Genomic DNA, 18,921 nt, shown 5'->3' with positions numbered 1-18,921 from the left:
GATTTTTTTAATCCCACAAACAAAGAAAATCTAAAAATAGAAATAATAATAACAATATAATGATAACACCCACCCTGTGTTTAACGTATAGAGATAATACAGATGCATAATACTTTAAGGTTTTTGTTGTGCAGTTCTGGTCAGCAATTAAAAAAGATGTTGAAGTGTCTTAAGAATTGATATGCAAAGGCATTCAGGACGACTTATCATGGGATGTTAACATCTGTGCCAATATCTTGTACTGTTTTTACCTCACAGTCTTTCTGTATGGTTTTCTGTATGATTGAAGGCAGTATTTCATGTAATTGAAAATTGTGTCTTTGATCCTTTAAATACTAATTTGTCCTAACTTTGAAGAACTTAACAGAAATAGTTTAAAATGAGAATCAAAACAAAGCACAGAATTTCTTTCTTTACTGTGCACTGACTATGGACATTAGAGGAATTCAAAACCAGTATGTAGGCTTTTCACATCAGAAACAATTCATTTCATATGTTCTCTAGAAATGTGGGTTTAAGTTACTGATGACAAAGGCTCGGTAGCTTTAGAGAAATCAACAGAAAGGGTTTTGTGGTTTCCATGGATCTTCTGTGTAAATGCTTCTCAATTTTAAATGGCCCTCTGGGTTTGTGACTGAATACTTCTTGTAAACCAAGAAGATTTAATAATCAAAATGATATTATTTTTATTTAGTATGTGGTTTCTTCATGTCTTAAACAAGGCTGTTCTCTCACTTTGCCTGAGGACACATCTTGCTCTAGCTGTGTGATTAGATTTTAGATACATGCAGTTGAAAATAAACCCAATTACCTAAATAGATGGAAGGTAGAAGTAAATTGTGATTAGTACATGATTGTAAAACCAGAGATGCAGAAGCCTGAAACACTAACTCTGTTTAATTTTGATGATGCAGCACCTAATCCTTAACAATATTTTAAAGATGTGGCTTTTATTACCTTATCAGTAATAACTTCAGACACAGTGAGGACTCATTAATACTTTGAAGTTTTAATATTTAAAAGCCAATAGAACTACCTCTATTTATATCTATACTGAGACAGTATAAATGTCTTGAGTCTTGTGAGTGGATATCATTTTAAAATATGCATAGGATACACCGAACATATCTAAATTAAGAAGTGAAAATTACCATTTTTCTGTACACTTAAGAAAGCAATTTATAAAAGGGTGTGGATACATAGTACTAAATATTAAAATTATGTATATTATCCAGTGGAGAGAACATTTATAATTTTAAAATATTTCTGAGGGTACTCTGTATAACAGTAACCATCCAATCACTGTTATGCTACAGAGACCAGCTGATGCATTCAGCAGTTTTACATGCACTTATCTGTGAAGCTGTAATTTTCATTTTCATTACAGAAAGCCCATTTTTTATGGCAGAAATGGCAGCTTTCATGGGGCAATGTTAAATTTCCTAAACACATTATTTTAATGGCCTGCATCAATCATACAGGCTTTATAAGATGCTTGAAATGTTTCAGGGCCAGCAAAGATAAAAATGCTTTTTAGCCTGTTGCAGCTATGCTTTCTTGTTACCATTTCCTTTCTGTAATTAGTAAAGCCAGCATTCATCACTCAAGAACAAGGAAACCAAAGTAAAAACCATGATATTAGTGTAAAAAAAAAATTACTCTTTTTCAAACCCATGAATTTAAGATTCCTATTTGTCTGCTAGTTAGTGAGCCATTGAAGTTCATGTTTTTCACAACTTGTTTTTATTTTTTTGTAATGGTAATTCATTTTCATTTATATTGTGTTCTCCCTAAAGACCTCTGTAAAGTTGTATGTGATCGTGCAATTTGTTTATATATGTGACTGCCTTTGAGACCTTCTCACTCTATTGACTGAGTTAATCTAAGATGGAGAGAGGTTGTGAAGTTCATATAAGTTTTACATGAGTGGCAAAGATAAATAACTCAAAATAAAGGAAGGCTGAAATTATTGACAGAAAATGTCATAGCAATAGGAAAGATCTCAAGAGAATCTTGCACATTTTTAGAAACTGAATAAAATTGTAAGTCAGAACTTGTTGGAAATCAAATTTCAGCTGTTTCAGTGACCATATAAAAGCTCAGTAGAGAAGGCTGAAATTCTTTGCCACATGCCCTCTGGAGCAGGGTTTAATATTGCATGATATGATAGAAGGTTTGCAAGAAATTGTGCAAATTAAAAACGTAGCTTTTCTGGAAATTCACATTGTATTTTTCTCTTTCTTCTAAACAATCTGGCTCCCTCTGGCACTGTGGGCAAAGGTCCTGCCCTTCATATAAGATCATTTATTTATATAAGAGAGAAAGGAAAAGAAGACATGAATTTAGAAGAGAATTAACGTATCGTCCCTGGAGATATTTGCAAGGAGTTCCTGTATTCTTTTTTCACTGTCTGTTTGCACACATCTGTCTTGAATGTTCAGCCAAGCAAAGCTAAGAACAGGCCACCTGGGTCTACCAATACAGTCCCAATCTTCATGAAATGGTCATGTATATCTTCTGGATAATTCTGCAAATGTGCAGAAAAAAATAAAATAAAAAGAGAGAGGAAAAAAAACAGAAAATATAACTAAGAATATTATTCTCCAGAAAATTGACAGTTTCACGTATCTCCTTTGAAACTCATAGATCCAAAATGATTCAGCTGTAATGTAAGAAAAACAAGGTCTCAGAATAACTCTTTAATACATAACAAAAAACAAAACAGATTTTGATTTCATTTTCCATATATCAAACTCGTTATCATATGAAAATTGGAAGATTCAAGAAGTTGTATTAGTGAATACCAAAATATTTTGTTGACATGAAGTACTTTAAAAAAAATATGATTTCAAAATTTAGCTGTGGGAGAACATAGGCCATAAACCTCTTTAAGTGACTTTCATATCTGATCCAAATTTAAATATATTTCTTCCTGTTAGTGGCATCGGCTAGTTCCTTTCACAGGTTTAATGAAATATTACATAAAGTAAAACCAAAGAAATCCATATTTTCTCTTTACAATTCAAGGTGATTCTACTGACAATCATTCAGTAGGGTTAATAATACACGTAATTATATATATATATATATATATCAATAGGGTTAATAAATATATATAAATTAGGTATTAAATATGTGACAATGTTATCACTATTTTTGCATGCTTTACTTTTCATTTCACTTTCATATCATACAAAATGGTATTGTCATATATAGCCTGTTAGAATTTCTTGTGTTGATGAGGGTTGATAGGTTAATGGTTCTTTTTTTCCCTTTGAAAGTCAGAAGGACATCTTGATGGTAATTGACTTTCTAAAGGTGTACTGCAATGCTCAGTGAAGCAGTTGTGTTTGATTCAGTAGGCTGGAACTGCAAAATTATTTCAGCTAACAGCTCTATGCCAGAGTAGTCAAATGCCTGGAAAAATGAGGTAGCAATGAATGTTCAGAAAAAGAGTATCAGCCATTTTACTACTAGAAATTAACTGTGGAAACAGAATTGAAAAATCTGATGTGTATTCTAGGGATGAAATGATTGTTCAAATAGAAAGTAGCCAAAATATATTGGAAGGATGAGGCTTTCACTTAACTGCTTTTTTTTAGTTCTTGTTGTTTTTGTATCCAAACACATGAACAGCATTTTCTCTCTGAGCTCTATTCTCAAAATATAATAGATAAAAATATACATAGGTGCATAGGTAGGTCGCTCCGAAAATAATGCCTCCTATTTCTTTCCATGGAAACTACATCTACAAAGAGCACAAGAACACTATTTGATAGAGCAGATTCTCAGCTACAAAACACTGTTTTCCAATATAGTCACCATCATTAGGTATGCACTTTTGCCAGCAATGAACAAGAGCCTGTGTATAGCGCTCATAAACATCTGCAACAGTGGAGGTGACCCACTACTGCCACTGCTGAAATGCACCACTCACTGCCTTGTGGTTACATCTGGTTTTATCTCCATGAACATTCAGCAAGCATCGATGTATGTCAATGGGTACAATTTTTTCTTCATGGAGGAACTGAATGGCACGTCTTGTTCCATTTGCACTTCCATGTTAGATGCAACCATGTCAGATACACTTCGGCTGCCATCTGTCACATGGCAACAAAATGTAATGGAATATTTGTGGGAAGGTTCCACCTCTACTGCCATACCACCAACAACCACCTTTGATGTCATGGTTCAATACAATGAAATAAGAGGTATTACTTTCAGAGCAGCCCTCGTAGGAAGAGTCTTTAAGAAATACTGATATATTCATTTTCTTTATCATCAACCTGCTGTATATATTACTTTTTGCTTTCCTTCAAAAGTATACTCTGCATGAGTACCTCCATATCTTGACTGAAGTTATTTATTCATTAAGCTCGAGCAGGAGTAGAAGTCAACAGGCCAAACTGCAGCACAGTTAGAGCTGTTAGAGTCTCTTTTTGATTTCCAACAGTATCCAAGGCATTCTCTGATAAAAATACAAAAGGCAAGATCTCCCTTCTTTGTTATATGAAATGGCTCTGCAAGTTGGTTTAGCTAAGAGTCAGTACACTTATATATGTGTAAATGAAGCTAATTTCCCTTACTTTTATTCTAAATTTTCTCTAAAAAATATTTTTGAGTTATTGAATTCTGTTATTTTTTTATTATTATTTTTATATGCATTTTTTTCTTTTCATTCTTCTGACTCAAGCTGTCCTACAGGTAAAGTGGACAGCAACTACGCTCTCAGTCTGTAAATTCCTGTTCATCTGCAACGTACCCAAGTACATATATGGGTACAGTAGCCATGAAGGATGTTGAAGGGGGGTTCAACACATCTCCTCAGCTTCCTCTGCTGGCAGGGCCTATGCTGCCACTAAAGGGTTAAGCTACCACTAAAACAACAATGCATGAGAAATCATCTGACACAGGCAAAAAGGAAGAAAAGCTCAGTATGAATATCTAGCACAGTGGACTAATATGATAGAGGAAAGTGTTTTTTAAACTGTTGCATAGGTGAGAGTTAATGTATTCTATCACTGGTTAACGTTCTCCCCATTTATTGTCTAGGTTCCCATGTTATAAATCTCTAAAGCCACAACAAGCAAAGTATTTAAACTCCAATGTCACAGCCAATTTTACTAGAAAATTAGAGCCTAGTTTTGTTGAATTGAGGGTCTGGACATCTTAAGTTGAGCAAACAAATCTGCAGAGTGTTTTCTTAATGACTTTGTCATTCACCTCTCTGTGCTTTAGTTTCTGCCTCTAAATGGAGAAGATTATATATATTCTCACAGGAACATTATAAAGATTAATTAATGTTTGTGAAGGTCTTAATTTGCAATAAGATGTAGAAGAAGGGGGTATATATAAAACAAGTAACTACCTGTCCAGTGAGCTTTGCTCCATCAGTGCTGAATGAGTGAAAGTCTTGTGGAAAAAACTGGAATGTAAACAGACAGTGAAAATGAACAATAATATTGTCACATTAAAGGGCTAGATGGAATTTCTGCAAAACTCTTCTTTTTTTTCCTTTTTTTTGTGTGTGTAATCTCCATGTTTATTTTATATTTGCAAACAGGGAAACAGTGCTTAAGAAATACAGGCTATTTGTTTTCAGCAAGGCCATGAAGCAAAGCTAACATCATTTTTGTAAATATATTTGTAAGTCAAGACTATAGAGTAGAATAGAATCATTCAATTGGAAGTGGCCTTCAAATGTCATCAAGTCCAACACCTAACTATCTGGGAATAAGATAAATAATGACTTTTTATTCTTTAAGGTACATTTTCAAAACCATCTCATTTTTACAGATTCTTTTTCTTCATTTTATTAAAATTCCCAGGAAAAAGAGTTATGAAATGATATGATGCATGAAAAAATCAAGGAGAATAATTTGAAAATCTGGCTTGTATATGCTTCAGCTTTCTACAGAGCAGCTACTTATCTGTCTGCCTGCCTGCAGGGTACTTGAACTGTGGCATCTGTTTAGCTCAGAAGTTAATGACCATTTTCTATATGGATTATTTTCATAAAGATGTTAAAATCAAATCCCAGCTCAAGGAAAAATAAAGGGGGAAGTCTTCTTGCTGTGATATCTTTTTTATTTTCATATTTATTTTGCAAGAACCTAATAGATTAATATCTCTTCCTACATGACCTGTACCCTAGAAGTGATGCTAAATAGATTCATCTCTATTTGTACTGGTGAGAAAGAGAGGAGGCAATGGCATCCTTACATATATAACATGTACTTTTGTAGAGTTGGACATGTAGAGAGTAATACTTACAAATGCATTTTAAGCATTAAGTGTGTGATAATGGCTACTTGGGGCTAGTAAATAACTTCTCCATCACTGTTCTGCAGAAAAATAACAAATCTTAAGCAATAAGGTTAAGCCCACAAAGCTGAGGTCTCATGCAGTTTCGAGCACAGGAAGAATTCACAGGTTTGGACTAGAGAAAAGCCAGACACTCGAGCAAGAAATTCATCACTGCATAGAACTCACTTTTTGCTCAGTGGCTTACTCTGTAATAGTTATGGAAATAAACTTAGAAGAATATACTGTACGTTAAGATAGTAGAATTGATGCTGCCTGCAGGCTATTGCAGTCATTCTTGCTGACATTATCCTGTTTCTCTCAGATTGGCTCTGTAGCTCCCAGTATCTTGTAGTAGAGTTTGCCTTACAGGAGGAGCTTTTGCTGAAAAGAAGCTGGAAAATAGTAAGCTGAGATGTCGTCAGAGAGACATCACCCCAAGCAGTGTCTGCTTGCATTGAGGATTTTGGGGGGTTTATGTCACTGCATGTAGTGAAAAATATGGTGCTTATTGGTCTTAGGTGGCTGCAGCAGAACTTAGGGGTTCCCTCCCTCTCCTGTTCAGTGAGTTTGGTTCCTCCTCTCACAAACTACTGCAGATCATTTGAGTGTGCCTGCACAGCCTGGCTTTCAGGCCTTAGGTGTTGCCAACACTGCAGCTGAGAGGTGCAAGTGCAGCACACAGAAGCCTACCAGAGAAGCTTTAATCTAATTAGCTTGAATAACAACATTAGTGAAGATGTGATAGAATGAGCTTCAGTAAATAAATGTACACTGATGCGAAAGCCTGCTAGGAATCCTCAGGACATCCCTGGGTGGCCTGAAACAACAATATACACATTTTTAAAACTCTTCCCTAAGGCTACTGAAGCAACAGCTTGGCAGTTACTTCAAAGCCCCAAATCACCCCACAGTCTTGCCTGTAAAACAATGCTAAAATATTATATAAATAAACTGCTTGTCAAGATCAATTTTTAGTTGTAAAAAGCTTTAATTTCTTCCCCATTGTTTACCAGTCTTTAAAGATCTATGCACATGGCTATCTCAATTACAGCCAAATCCTCTGTGTTCACTGGCTCCATTGTAACAGTCAGATCTGTCAAAGCAGACTTCTCCAACCAGCCTGTCTTCCTGCTGCTGCCTACAGCATTTTATTACTGGTAGCCTGAGTATCACCCTTTGCTTTTCCTGAGTGGTAGAAGAGTAACACAAGTTGATGAAATTGGCTCCGAGTCTCAAGTTACTGCGTGTTCTTTTGTGGAGAAGACAGCTGACTGGCTTAATAAGAAAAATAAGAAAATGATCTCCTAAGTCCCAGAGCTCGTGTCACTAAGTCGCGGGTGTAGAACCAGGGCTTGGATAAGGGTTCATTTGAAATATTTTTATATGCTTTACAAAAATGAGAGAAGGCAATTGGAAGATAAAATCTGGGTACTGCACCAAAGACTGTAAATCTTTAAAGCTTTTAAACCAAGAGTCATGGGAGGGAATAATAAATGGAAGTTAGGCAAATAGAATTGGAAAATGATTTTTTTTTTTCCACAGTAAGAAAACAAAATTCTTTTGGGGGGAAAGAGATGGTGGAAAAGCATTTATTTGCTTGTAGATTAATCTACAAGGTTCATCTTTAGCTTACTGCTTTGTATATTATTTTTGAATGAGCATTACTTAACAAATGCACTCATTACACCTGCAGCAACAAAAGCAGATCTCGTTGTCTCTCCATTTTCAGCCCTCAACATGGACCACTTCAACAGATCTGGAATATTTGCTTAATGTATGTGCTCAGTCATCTCTATATGAAATATCAGGGGATGTTAATGCTAGGGTTGCAGAGGGCACAGTGCACACAGGCTCATCCTCCACTAATCAGGCTTGTAGGGAGTAACAGGCAGATATTCACTGGCAAGGCTTCAAGAGTATTGCAAGGGATAAGAGCTTAATTCTTGCTCCTGTATGAACCTCTGGAGAGGCAAACCCAGTTTCTTGGGCTTGGAGACAAAGTCTTGTATGCCACGGCTTGCTTGATCCCTTCATTTAGAGTAATATAGAAGCGCTTTGTGTTTAAACATAGGATGAGAATTAAGAAGTCTTGCTCTGAAACAGGCTTTCTGCATGACCTTGAACACATGATCCTTGCTTGCTTTCTCATCTGTACAACAGGGGAAAAGTTTATTGGCCACGCAGGGAGCCATGAGGCTAGATTAATTATTGTTTTAAAGCACTTTGTTTCTCTTAGGTAAAAGGTTTCCTACAAGTATGATCTCTAGCTACTTAGTGTCTATATTTCCTTTACTTTTTATTCATACCCTATCAATTTTACTTTGTTAATCATCTCATCTGGGTATGAAAGAAGAAACTAGGAAAAACTAATGACTGCATTAGTGAGATTGCATTTGTTTTGGTCTAAATTTCTTTATTGTAAGTATACTTCCACACAACTAACACCTGTATGGATTTTCATGAACCACGTTTCTCTTCTTCGGTGACTTTTTATTATCATCTTTTCTCCTTTATATACCGTCTAGGGTGTCCGTGAGCTCACGCAAATGAACAAGACTTTGCACTCCTACCCTTAAATTTTCTTTCATTTTCTGTTTGATCTATTTTAATACCATTCCTTGTGTACGCTTTTCTTATATTTGGCAGTTGTTCTTTCCCTTCACCCTTCAAGAATCACAAATCCACCAAAGAAGAATCATTTGTGCACTCTGTTATTTATATTCGCTATGTTAATATTTATTTATTTATTTATTTATTTTGCAATGACTCAGGGGAGGCAGTGCGCTGTGCTGGATATCAGTACTGTGTACCTTGCGTGCTCTGAAACCATTTGACTTCACTTATGTCATTTCTAGAGTGTGTTTTCTTTCTCTCAACTACAAGACAGGACAGAAACTTGGCTAGAGTTTGCCATGTTTCTGAAGCACTGTGTAGCTAAGTGCTTCCAGAACATCTGATGCTACTGTTATCATGTACAGCAGGCTGCTGAAAGTGTGAGCTATGAAGGAGGTTATCTAACACCCCAATACAGGCTTCTTTGAGACTTCAGATAAGGATATGATTAAAATGTATATATCCAATTTGTAGAAAGTGGCTGCACTGCAAAAAATGAAATTATAGATTGCATTGTAGGTAAATTCTATGGTGTAATCACTTCAGATGGGTTTGAAGTACAGTTTCCTATGCTTGATTCTATACTATTTTTCTGCTCTTTACTCTGTTTCTTAGACAAATTGGAATTAAAGTTTCTATGCCTCCTTGCTTACCCTAGTCATTTCCTGAAGTTTCAAAAAATGTCATTGAGCATGCCTTTGTTAAAAATAATAATGAGCTGTTAGGCTAGCTTATTCAGTATGCTCAAGTCAAAAGATACTCGCAATTATTGAATGAATGGGTTTTGTAAGGATGCAGCTTGTTCATTGGAATTTGTTGAGCTCTTCAGAATAAGCCAAGTTTGAAGAAAACGTATATATTTAATGGCTTTGAAGTTATGGAAACTGAAAGGCTTTTTGATGAATGTGGAGCATGATTTTCTCTGCTCTGTTTGCAGCTTAGATCATTAGGACAACGATTGACTGAAAATGTTAAAGTGACATTTTCAGAAGCTTAGTTTCAAATTCTGCTTCACATTTGAGATGGTGGCAAGAAGTTAAGAAATTTTTAACACTGGGTTTTACTTAAATGGTCAAGCTTATTATGTCTCTATTTCTGTAAAGATCCTACCTTGCAAGGACTGAAATTTCCTAAATTTTGTATTGCATTTTAGAAAACACTTAGCTAGATTCTGAAGAGCGTGTGTCCCATACATCGTCAAGTTCTTAGTCCTTTGGCACAACACAATAGCAGTGACTGGGAAGTGTTTATATCCTTGCCTAATGTTTCCTGCAGCAGACAAGTGTCTTGAAAAGAAACAAATTTTGTCTATTAAGAGAAGTGCATAGGTTGAAATAGAAAATAAGTGGGGATGTTCAGAGAACCAGCTGAGCTTCTAGGTACAGTGAAACATTTTCCCTGTTGTCTCTGAGCAGCATGCCTCCTAGCTTTAGCGTCACATGTGCCAGGGGCCGGTGCTCTCCACCTCAGAGACCACAGTGGTACAAGTGCTGTGCTCCATGAATAATTTTGTGCCTTGCTTATGTAAATGAAAAATATGATGACAGTATGTAATGCTGCATTTGAATATAGAAATGCAGGATGCCAATTTCAGTGAGGCAACCCTTAGGACTTCAGTGTAACCTAATGATACACTGGGATGACTGCTGCTGCCAAGGAGTTCAGTGGCATTTAACCAATTAAAGGGGTATGAAACTATGTGCTTGCAGTCTTCAGATATGAGCCTTTAAAGAAATATTAATGCTTTGATTAATACTCTTCTTAGATATTTATGGGATCTTGCTGAGTTGTTATAGGCCCTCACTTTTTAATGCATTTGTAAGGCTGGATATTTAACGAATGAAAAAGAGTGTGGTATATGCAAAGTAATATTTAACCTTCCTAATTGCTCTAGATTACTCCTCTGTTCAGTAAATCTTTATTCATTTATTTATTTGCACAGTGGATTGCCCCTTCCCTCTTCTGAGCTCAACTCTATTTCATTCACTATATTTCACTGGGAAAATTCTCAGGCTAAACCGTAGACAGTTGTCTGATTATTTTATTACATAATACTTACATTTTTAATAAGTTTTGAATACAAATACACAGATAAGTAATAAATATTTGTATTTGGAATTTTTTTTTTTCGTTAGACAAGGTATTGTTCTTCATATGACTGGGTAAGTAACTACACTTCCTAAGGCTTTACCAATCAGTCAAGAGATTTTCAAAAGTGGGTCCACTTAATTGTTAAGCTGTTGTTTTTGTTTTATAAAGTGCAGTGCTTACTGTGACAATGCTTTATTTTTGCTTTTCTGGGTTCAGGGATATCTGTAGCTTTAAGTCGATATTGTATACTCAAAAAGCTTCAGAAAATAATGACTGTTTAAAAAGAACTATTCAGCTACAAGGCAGGAAAATTAAAATATCACTTCTTATCTCTCAACAGATTTTATCTGATTAGTGGTGGAGTTCCTTTCATTATATGTGGGATTACAGCAGCAACCAATATCAATAATTATGGGATTGAAGGCAATGCACCATAGTAAGTACAAAATATTATCATGAAACTTTTAAGAAAAACATTTTTTTATTCTTCTCATGCTAATAAATGTAACTGACATCATCAAGTATACAGACATGCCACTTGGGATTGTATTTAATATGAAATTTTATGGATTAATGGCTACGAAAGCAATATCTTAGTCTGGGGCTTGCTGCTTCACCTCCACCAATTTGACTTCATTGTGGTCAATAGAATCACTTCTCATTTATAGAGTCGCTTATCATTCACACCTCAGTAAGTGAGAGGATATTAAAAATTGACTAACGGATGGTGTATTTAATGGGACCATTAATTAACTTAATGAATTGAAAGTATTTAATTATCTACCTTGAATTGATATTTTCCAGGTAACTTATTTGAAGTTTTAAATACTTCAAAAAAGAACATGTAAAAATTCCTTTTTTCTTTTCTTGAAAACCAGTAATTTTTGATTTGTGCTGTATGGAAATTTTCCAGTCACGATGTCTTTCAATCAAAAGATAGCACTCTCATCTTCCAGCCTATTAGTGTTCAGTATACCTCCGCGAGCTGTTCAGGCATCATGTTGTTATTAATTCTTGGTATGAAACATGATATATCAATGAACTGCAATAGGCCTCTCCATAAACTCATGGCAGAAAGTGAATCTGACTGTAAAGATAAATACATTCTATGTAAATGATCAACAAGGCAATGACTGATACACTAATGGCTATATTAGTCGACTGCCAGCGCCTTGTTGCTAGTACTCTGGTGGATGTTACTCTTAGTTACTGCTTTGAACATCTACTGTGATGCATTTGAAACTAGTTATGTTCTGGATGAGAAAAGTGGAAACTGAAACAGAATGCCTTGTAACTGAGCATCTGGCTTCTTAGAAGTATTTTATTGGTACTCAAAGTTTAAATTCTGGTAATAAATTAGTACACACAGTGGCTAACTGTTTCCTCTGCCTAGGACCCAATTCACATTCATATGTTTATTAAAACTTATCGAGTTACCCAATCACTTACAATCAACGGTATATTAAAAGACTGAGATGATTTGGCACAGTTACAGAGGTTATACTTCTCTAATCATACTAATCATAGCCAATCAATACCTGGTAACACAGTCTACTGAAAACAAGGCACAAGTGAAGGATGCTTTTAAAACTGGGTAAAAAAAAAACATTTAATTCAACAACAGCACTGCTAGTTTTATGCCTTTCTCATTTTTAATAGTGTTAGCACAGAAAAAATGTAGATGCACAAACTCAAACTTTTTTCTTTTAATGCAATTGATTTTTGAAGTGATCCACAATGAGATTTCACTTGAAATAAGAACACCCCAAGAGACTGTTCCACTGGAGAGTATTCCATTTTCCACTTTGCATCAAATATGCAGCATTCAAATGTACTTCAAGTATTCACATAGCTTTCTGCTCTGTCCTTATTCAATAAAATATAGGTGGTAACTTACCTATTTTTTCAAAGACATATTTCTGGAAACTTTTCATGTCCATGTCTGAAAGCAAAATATATGTCCCGTGGAGTGTTTCTAAGTTCATTAATAAATGGATGTACATTTTTGTTTAACGTTTAGATTTAAAATATATACACATATATATTAGCATTTGCAACACAGTTTCTCGTACTGAGTACCCTTGGGACTGCATCTTCTTTAGCTGAGAGTTTCTCAGCCTGGGAGATAAATTCATTCTGCCATTTTTAGAGTAATAGTAGATGATTCCTGGCTTGACAGGAATGTGATATCAGAAGGTTCCTTATTATATTGGAGGGGCTGCGACCAATCACCAATGCCTAAATGAATGTGAAGTGTCTCACAGTACCACTTTTAGAGCTGGAATGGATCATGACAGATCACCTCACCTGTCCTTCTGACCCAGTGGAAAATTAACTGTATTCAACCCATTCCTGACAGCTATTTATCTGCAGTGTTTTAAATGCTCCATTAACATATATACCACACTTTATTCCAACAGCTTATTATCCTAATTATCCTATCTAGAAGAATTTTTGAAAATCTAATTTAATTTTTTTTTTCTGAAGTTTAAGCTCATTGCTTCTTCTTGTAGTCCAGCAGTTCAGGAAAGTAACTTCTCTTTCTAGCAATATATGCAGTATTTATTATATAACAACCTAAAAGCAGCCTGTAACAATGGCTAAAAGCAGATCACAGGGAAGAGTAAAAGCTAGGCAAGTATTTATTCTTTCTCCACCTTCAACCCAAATTCTCTCAAGGTCCATCTGGGATTTCAACAGCCAGAAGTGTTTTCTTCTACAACCTTTACTTTATTAGATTGCTCACTATCAGGACAGTCCTGTAAGACTGCTGCTAAATTATGCAGCTGCCTGAGGCTTATTCAGCTCATACTGGCCTGTGAACTACTTTAAGCTACTCTGAAACAGTTATGGTTGTATTATTTGAAGCCTACCAAATAATAATTTATGCTACGATAATATTATGCTGACAGTGTATCACAAAAAGACTTTAATTTTTTCTAATGGCATTCAAGTTGATATAGATTTACTCCCAAGAATTTCAGAAACTGCTGTGAACCCAGAAATGCCATATATCTTTTGGGCCTGCTCACTGTGGAGACTGCAACTAGAACTTTTTTCAGTATCCTCTTATTACTCCAGCTGTTCTCTACTACAGCAACAAAAAAATTCCTTAAGAACAGTCTTCAAGCTTAAGAATTTACCTCAATTTTAATTGATACAAACCACTGAAATCTGAAAATTTCTGTTGCTCACACAAACTGTATGAAGTATGCTTCATTTATTTTTTAATCAAAGTATTAGAGCTGACATTTTTAATAGTAGAGAAAGGGTTGACATAAATGTCTCAAACTTCAGCGGAATTCTAGATTCTAAACTGATCTATATTTCTTGGAAATTTTCATCTCCAATATGCTCTGAATTATAGATGTTTTATTCTGTTGAAAAATAGGAAAGTTGTCATGGTTTAACTGATATTAAAGACACACTTCAGCTCCACAGCAAACCTATCCAAACTTCTACGGTACTGTCAGGCCATATTTGTCAGCAAGAAAGCTCAGTTTCACTTCAGTATGTTGTCCAGCACATCTAACTTGAGCTACAATATGTTCTTGACTCTCTCTCTTTCTGTTCTTTCCAGTTGCTGGATGGCATGGGAGCCTAGTCTTGGTGCTTTTTATGGGCCAATAGCATTCATTGTGCTAGTTACCTGTATTTATTTTCTCTGCACGTACATTCAACTGAAGCGCCATCCTGAACGCAAGTACGAGTTAAAGGAAAGGACAGAAGATCCGCAGAGAATGCCAAGTACTGAGGTGGGCCACAGTCACATTACAGATGCTGCATCCATTCCCCAGGCAGCCTGCTCCATGATTTCTTCTTCCTTACTGGAAAATGAGCATTCATTTAAGGCTCAGCTTCGAGCTGCAGCATTCACTTTGTTCCTGTTTACTGCCACTTGGACCTTTGGAGCGCTTGCAGTATCTCAAGGTCATTTCTTGGATATGATTTTTAGCTGTCTTTATGGAGCCTTCTGTGTGACGCTGGGGCTTTTCATCCTGATCCATCACTGTGCAAAGCGAGATGATGTGTGGCATTGCTGGTGGTCCTGTTGTCCATCTAGGAGAAACACCTATTCTGTCCAAGTTAATGTGCGCCCAAAGGTCAACGTCAATGGGGACACTCAAGTTCATGCACCGTGTCTTCAGGAATCACCATGTCCCAACAAATCAGCTGTGTTTAATCATCCAGCTGCTAGCCACTGCAAACTCACTAACCTCCAAGCGGCTCAAAATCACGTTAACTGCCTTTCTCCTGTGACACCATGTTGTGCAAAAATGCACTGTGACCAGCTACTTGATGATGAAGCTCATATTCATGTCCACAACGAGGGAAGCTTCAGACCCAATATGCACATTCATAGATGTCTGAAAAGCAGAACTAAGCCACGTTATTTCAGTCGGCATAGATCTGCAGGTGAAAGAGAATACGCCTACCATATTCCTTCAAGTATTGATGGCAGCATCCACAGTTCACATACGGACAGCCCCCACAGTACACATGATAGCCAGTCGGGTCACAGACGGGCCTGCTGCTCAAAAAGCGATCCATATCCTACTGTCAACCAGCCCGAAAGTAGCGACGCAAGTACTGTCATATATAGTTGTACTAAAATGCCAGAAAGTGACACTGTGCACCATCCAGCTCATTTTGAAATGCATCCACGGACACAATCATTGCCGTTTAATACAACAAATCATAACGGAATTCTCAAGGGAAACGTGCACGAAGCCATGATATACAGCTCAGATAGTACAGGAAATATCAAAACTGGCCCTTGGAAAAATGAAACTACTGTGTAGTTCATGGGCCATCATAATGTCTTTTCTCCACCTAAACCATCATTACCTTTGCTTTTATTCGAAACTAAATAAGATGACATAGTCATGTAGTTCATCAGCAAATTGTACAGCCTTTCCATCTTTATTCCCATTTTCGTAATGAGAGTATAAAAAAGAGAGATAGTGAGTTTTACAAGTAAAGTTATTTTTAAAAGAAAGTTATAAAAATATTCTGAAAGATAATTAGAAGATAAAGTGTAGACAACTGAATAAGAGAGGCAATATCCTTTTGTTGCACAGAACATTTGTTTAGAAATACATTGCTGTCATTCATTATTCTCACTTTTGTTCTGTAGTAATTTCAGACAACTTTTATAAGCATATCAGCATCTTAAACTTTTACTTATTTATTTTTGTAGCAAAATATTATTACTGTGCCATGGATTTTAATCAGAAGTGACTATGGTAGAAATGATAAACAGGATTTTATAAAATTACAGCTTTTTAGAAGTACAAAAGTGATACTGCCTCTAATGATCTTCTGTAGCATATGGCCTGTAAAGTCGTGTAATGTACAGTCTCTGTTATGTCCTTTTTCTTGTTGGAGAGAAGTGCTAGGTAATGTCTCTGTTACATCTATGGTGCTGTATTGGTTGTATTTTGCATGACATATGTCAGGATATACCATTTGCTGTTTTATAGTGTTACATGTGTTTAAAAAAAGAACCAAAAAAAAAGTGTTGTACAAGGCTGTGAAAAACCCTATTGATATTAATCTAGAGCATTATAAACCTACAGGAAAAAAAAATCACTCTGCACTAGTTTAAGTGGCACAATCCTTCATATAAGGTTATATGATAGCTTTGATAAGGGTCCACTCTAATGTCTTTACAGAGCATGCACTACTCATAGTATGTGACACTGTGCAGTGTAATAGCAATCGTCTCAACAAGTTTTACACTCCTTTGTAAAGTATGCCTTTTGAACAAATCTGTAAGCTGTTCCACAATAACCTTTCCACATCTGTTAAGGTAGAGCAGTTTTATCATTAACTCTTTGAGGACTACAGTTATTTTCTTAAAAATAGCTTACTCTGATTCAGAGGCTGTAAATATGATGTTGTCTATTTAGTTACATGCTCAATGTAGTCCAGAGTTGCCAGGAAAGAGAAGGTTCAATCATACGCCAGAACCACACCTTATTAATTTCACCTCTTGCTTTCTAAAAATCCATCTCCTCTCCTAGCAAATTTCAGATTGTCTTCATACTTTAATGCAAATTTGACCTTCAGTAAACTTCTTTATGTTCATGATTTCTGCTTAACTGTAGGGCATCCCAGGGTCAGTAGCATTCTCTATTAACAAGGCTTAACAAGGCTTCCTATGACAAGAAATTTTTTTCATGTTTCCATGAACAGCTGGACACAAAGCATCAACTCACAGTACAAAACTACATCCTTATATGAAATAAAATGCCTTTTTTCATATAGGAATGGTGCAGAATAATAATGGACCACACGAAGTGAATAGGAGCATAGAGCTGAGGGAGAAACGTCTACATTGAAAAGCGAGCAGTGCATCCATAAATAAGAGAAAAAGCACAATTCTGGATGGCCACAAGAGAAAGTTTGCTCTTATGTCTTAACACAGGCTTACGTAATTGTTACATTGCTGCAGAGAGGAAATAGGAAAATCTCTAGAAAGGTCATCAGTCTGTGATTCTCTGTGCATATTTTGCAGAAATCTTCACATACTTCCACCTATTTGTTGGTTTTTTGTTTGTTTTCCTTTTTGTTTAAATTCTGAGGAGTTTATTAGTCTCTACCTTTTTTTTAGTATGTAGGAATGCATTTCCTAATAGTGTACATAAAGATGACAATTATAATTGTTATAATGTTCTAAAAACATGTAAGTCAGATGAATGTGTTCTGCAGTGTTGCAGGTGGGAATTAGTACTCAAAGGGTTAATGCTCAGTATCTGAGTGCAAGAAATCTTGTTTTTCTGTATTTTTGTAAATTTGAAATATATATTGTAAACTCCAGCAGTGCAATGTATCCATCTCAGATTGTGTATTTTTAAAAGGTGAGCAAGAAGAATGCACTAGGTGGTTGTCTAGTTTTAAGCCAATAGACAATAGTTTCATGACTGCTTCTTTAGCTAATACAAAACAAAACAACAACAAAAAGAAATGCCTGAGCTTTATTATGTATATGCTGTATATGCTTGGACTGTCTCTAAAGTAAAATACAGTATTTTTCTTTGTTTGCATAATGAGATATTTTCTGTTCGGTAATTATTTTCTTTTCATCTTACTTTTACTCATTCCACATTGACAGTGAGCCCTAAGCAAGCATAGACATAATGTGAAATACCACTTCTCTGTGTCTCAGCACTATGTATATGTATATTCTGTACTAGCAAAATCCTAGGGGGTCTGTAGACCATTATGCAAAATGTTCCACACACACACACACACAGCCAAGTGACATACTCTGCAAGAACCCACTCAGTGAGCTCCTCTACTCAGCTCGTGTTTTAATCACCTTTGTTATTTTGTCTGAGAGGCTTGTTCGGTCTTCATAATGGCTTACAAAAGAGTAAATAGGTGCTGCTTTCCACAGAATATCTTGTGTGATAAAACTCTCTGGAATTCCAACGTAAAATATTAAAACACTTTTCTTATGTGTTAAAAAATTAATTTAGTGACTATTTCTGGGCTAATTTGGAAGAAATGTGTTATGCAATAATCTGTTTGCATATTATTTTTTCAGAAAATATACAGTATAACTACAGAGTAGGAGAACATGATATTAAATAAATATAAAAATGTTTTGTAACATCAAATTTGACCAAAATGCTTTTTGTGCTTTTGACTTTTTTTTTTCCTTATGATAAAGGAGATGATTTCAACGCTTTGGGAGTCTGGCTTTGTTTTATTGTGCATTTTTGCTCCATTGCAGTCAGTGAGCCATCACTACTTTACCTGATTTTCTTTCCTATAAAAATAAAGTCAGTGAAATAACAGGAATTTAAGAGATACATTGTCCTAGTAAATTCCTCCTGGACATAAGCATGTAATGGGCTTCAATGTCAGCACTAGTTTTGGTGATCCATTTATAACATAAAAAAT

At 35.6% G+C, this 18,921-nt stretch overlaps 1 protein-coding gene across 1 annotated transcript in view; it reads left to right on the top strand.

Moving 5' to 3' along the window:
• Positions 1-18,706, top strand: part of ADGRA1 (adhesion G protein-coupled receptor A1) — a 254,109-nt gene extending 235,403 nt beyond the window's left edge. The window contains exons 18-19 of the mRNA XM_040702834.2: positions 11,351-11,446; positions 14,591-18,706. Coding sequence (XP_040558768.1) covers positions 11,351-11,446; positions 14,591-15,812 — 1,318 coding nt within the window. The 3' untranslated portion in view covers positions 15,813-18,706. The remainder of the gene's footprint in view (positions 1-11,350; positions 11,447-14,590) is intronic.
• The last annotated feature ends 215 nt before the right edge of the window (positions 18,707-18,921 follow it).

This window comes from Gallus gallus, chromosome 6 (assembly GCF_016699485.2).
Source record: "Gallus gallus isolate bGalGal1 chromosome 6, bGalGal1.mat.broiler.GRCg7b, whole genome shotgun sequence".
NCBI classification, from domain to species: domain Eukaryota; kingdom Metazoa; phylum Chordata; class Aves; order Galliformes; family Phasianidae; genus Gallus; species Gallus gallus.
Note: the sequence above shows the minus strand (reverse complement) of the source record. Positions and strands in the feature narration are given on the sequence as shown.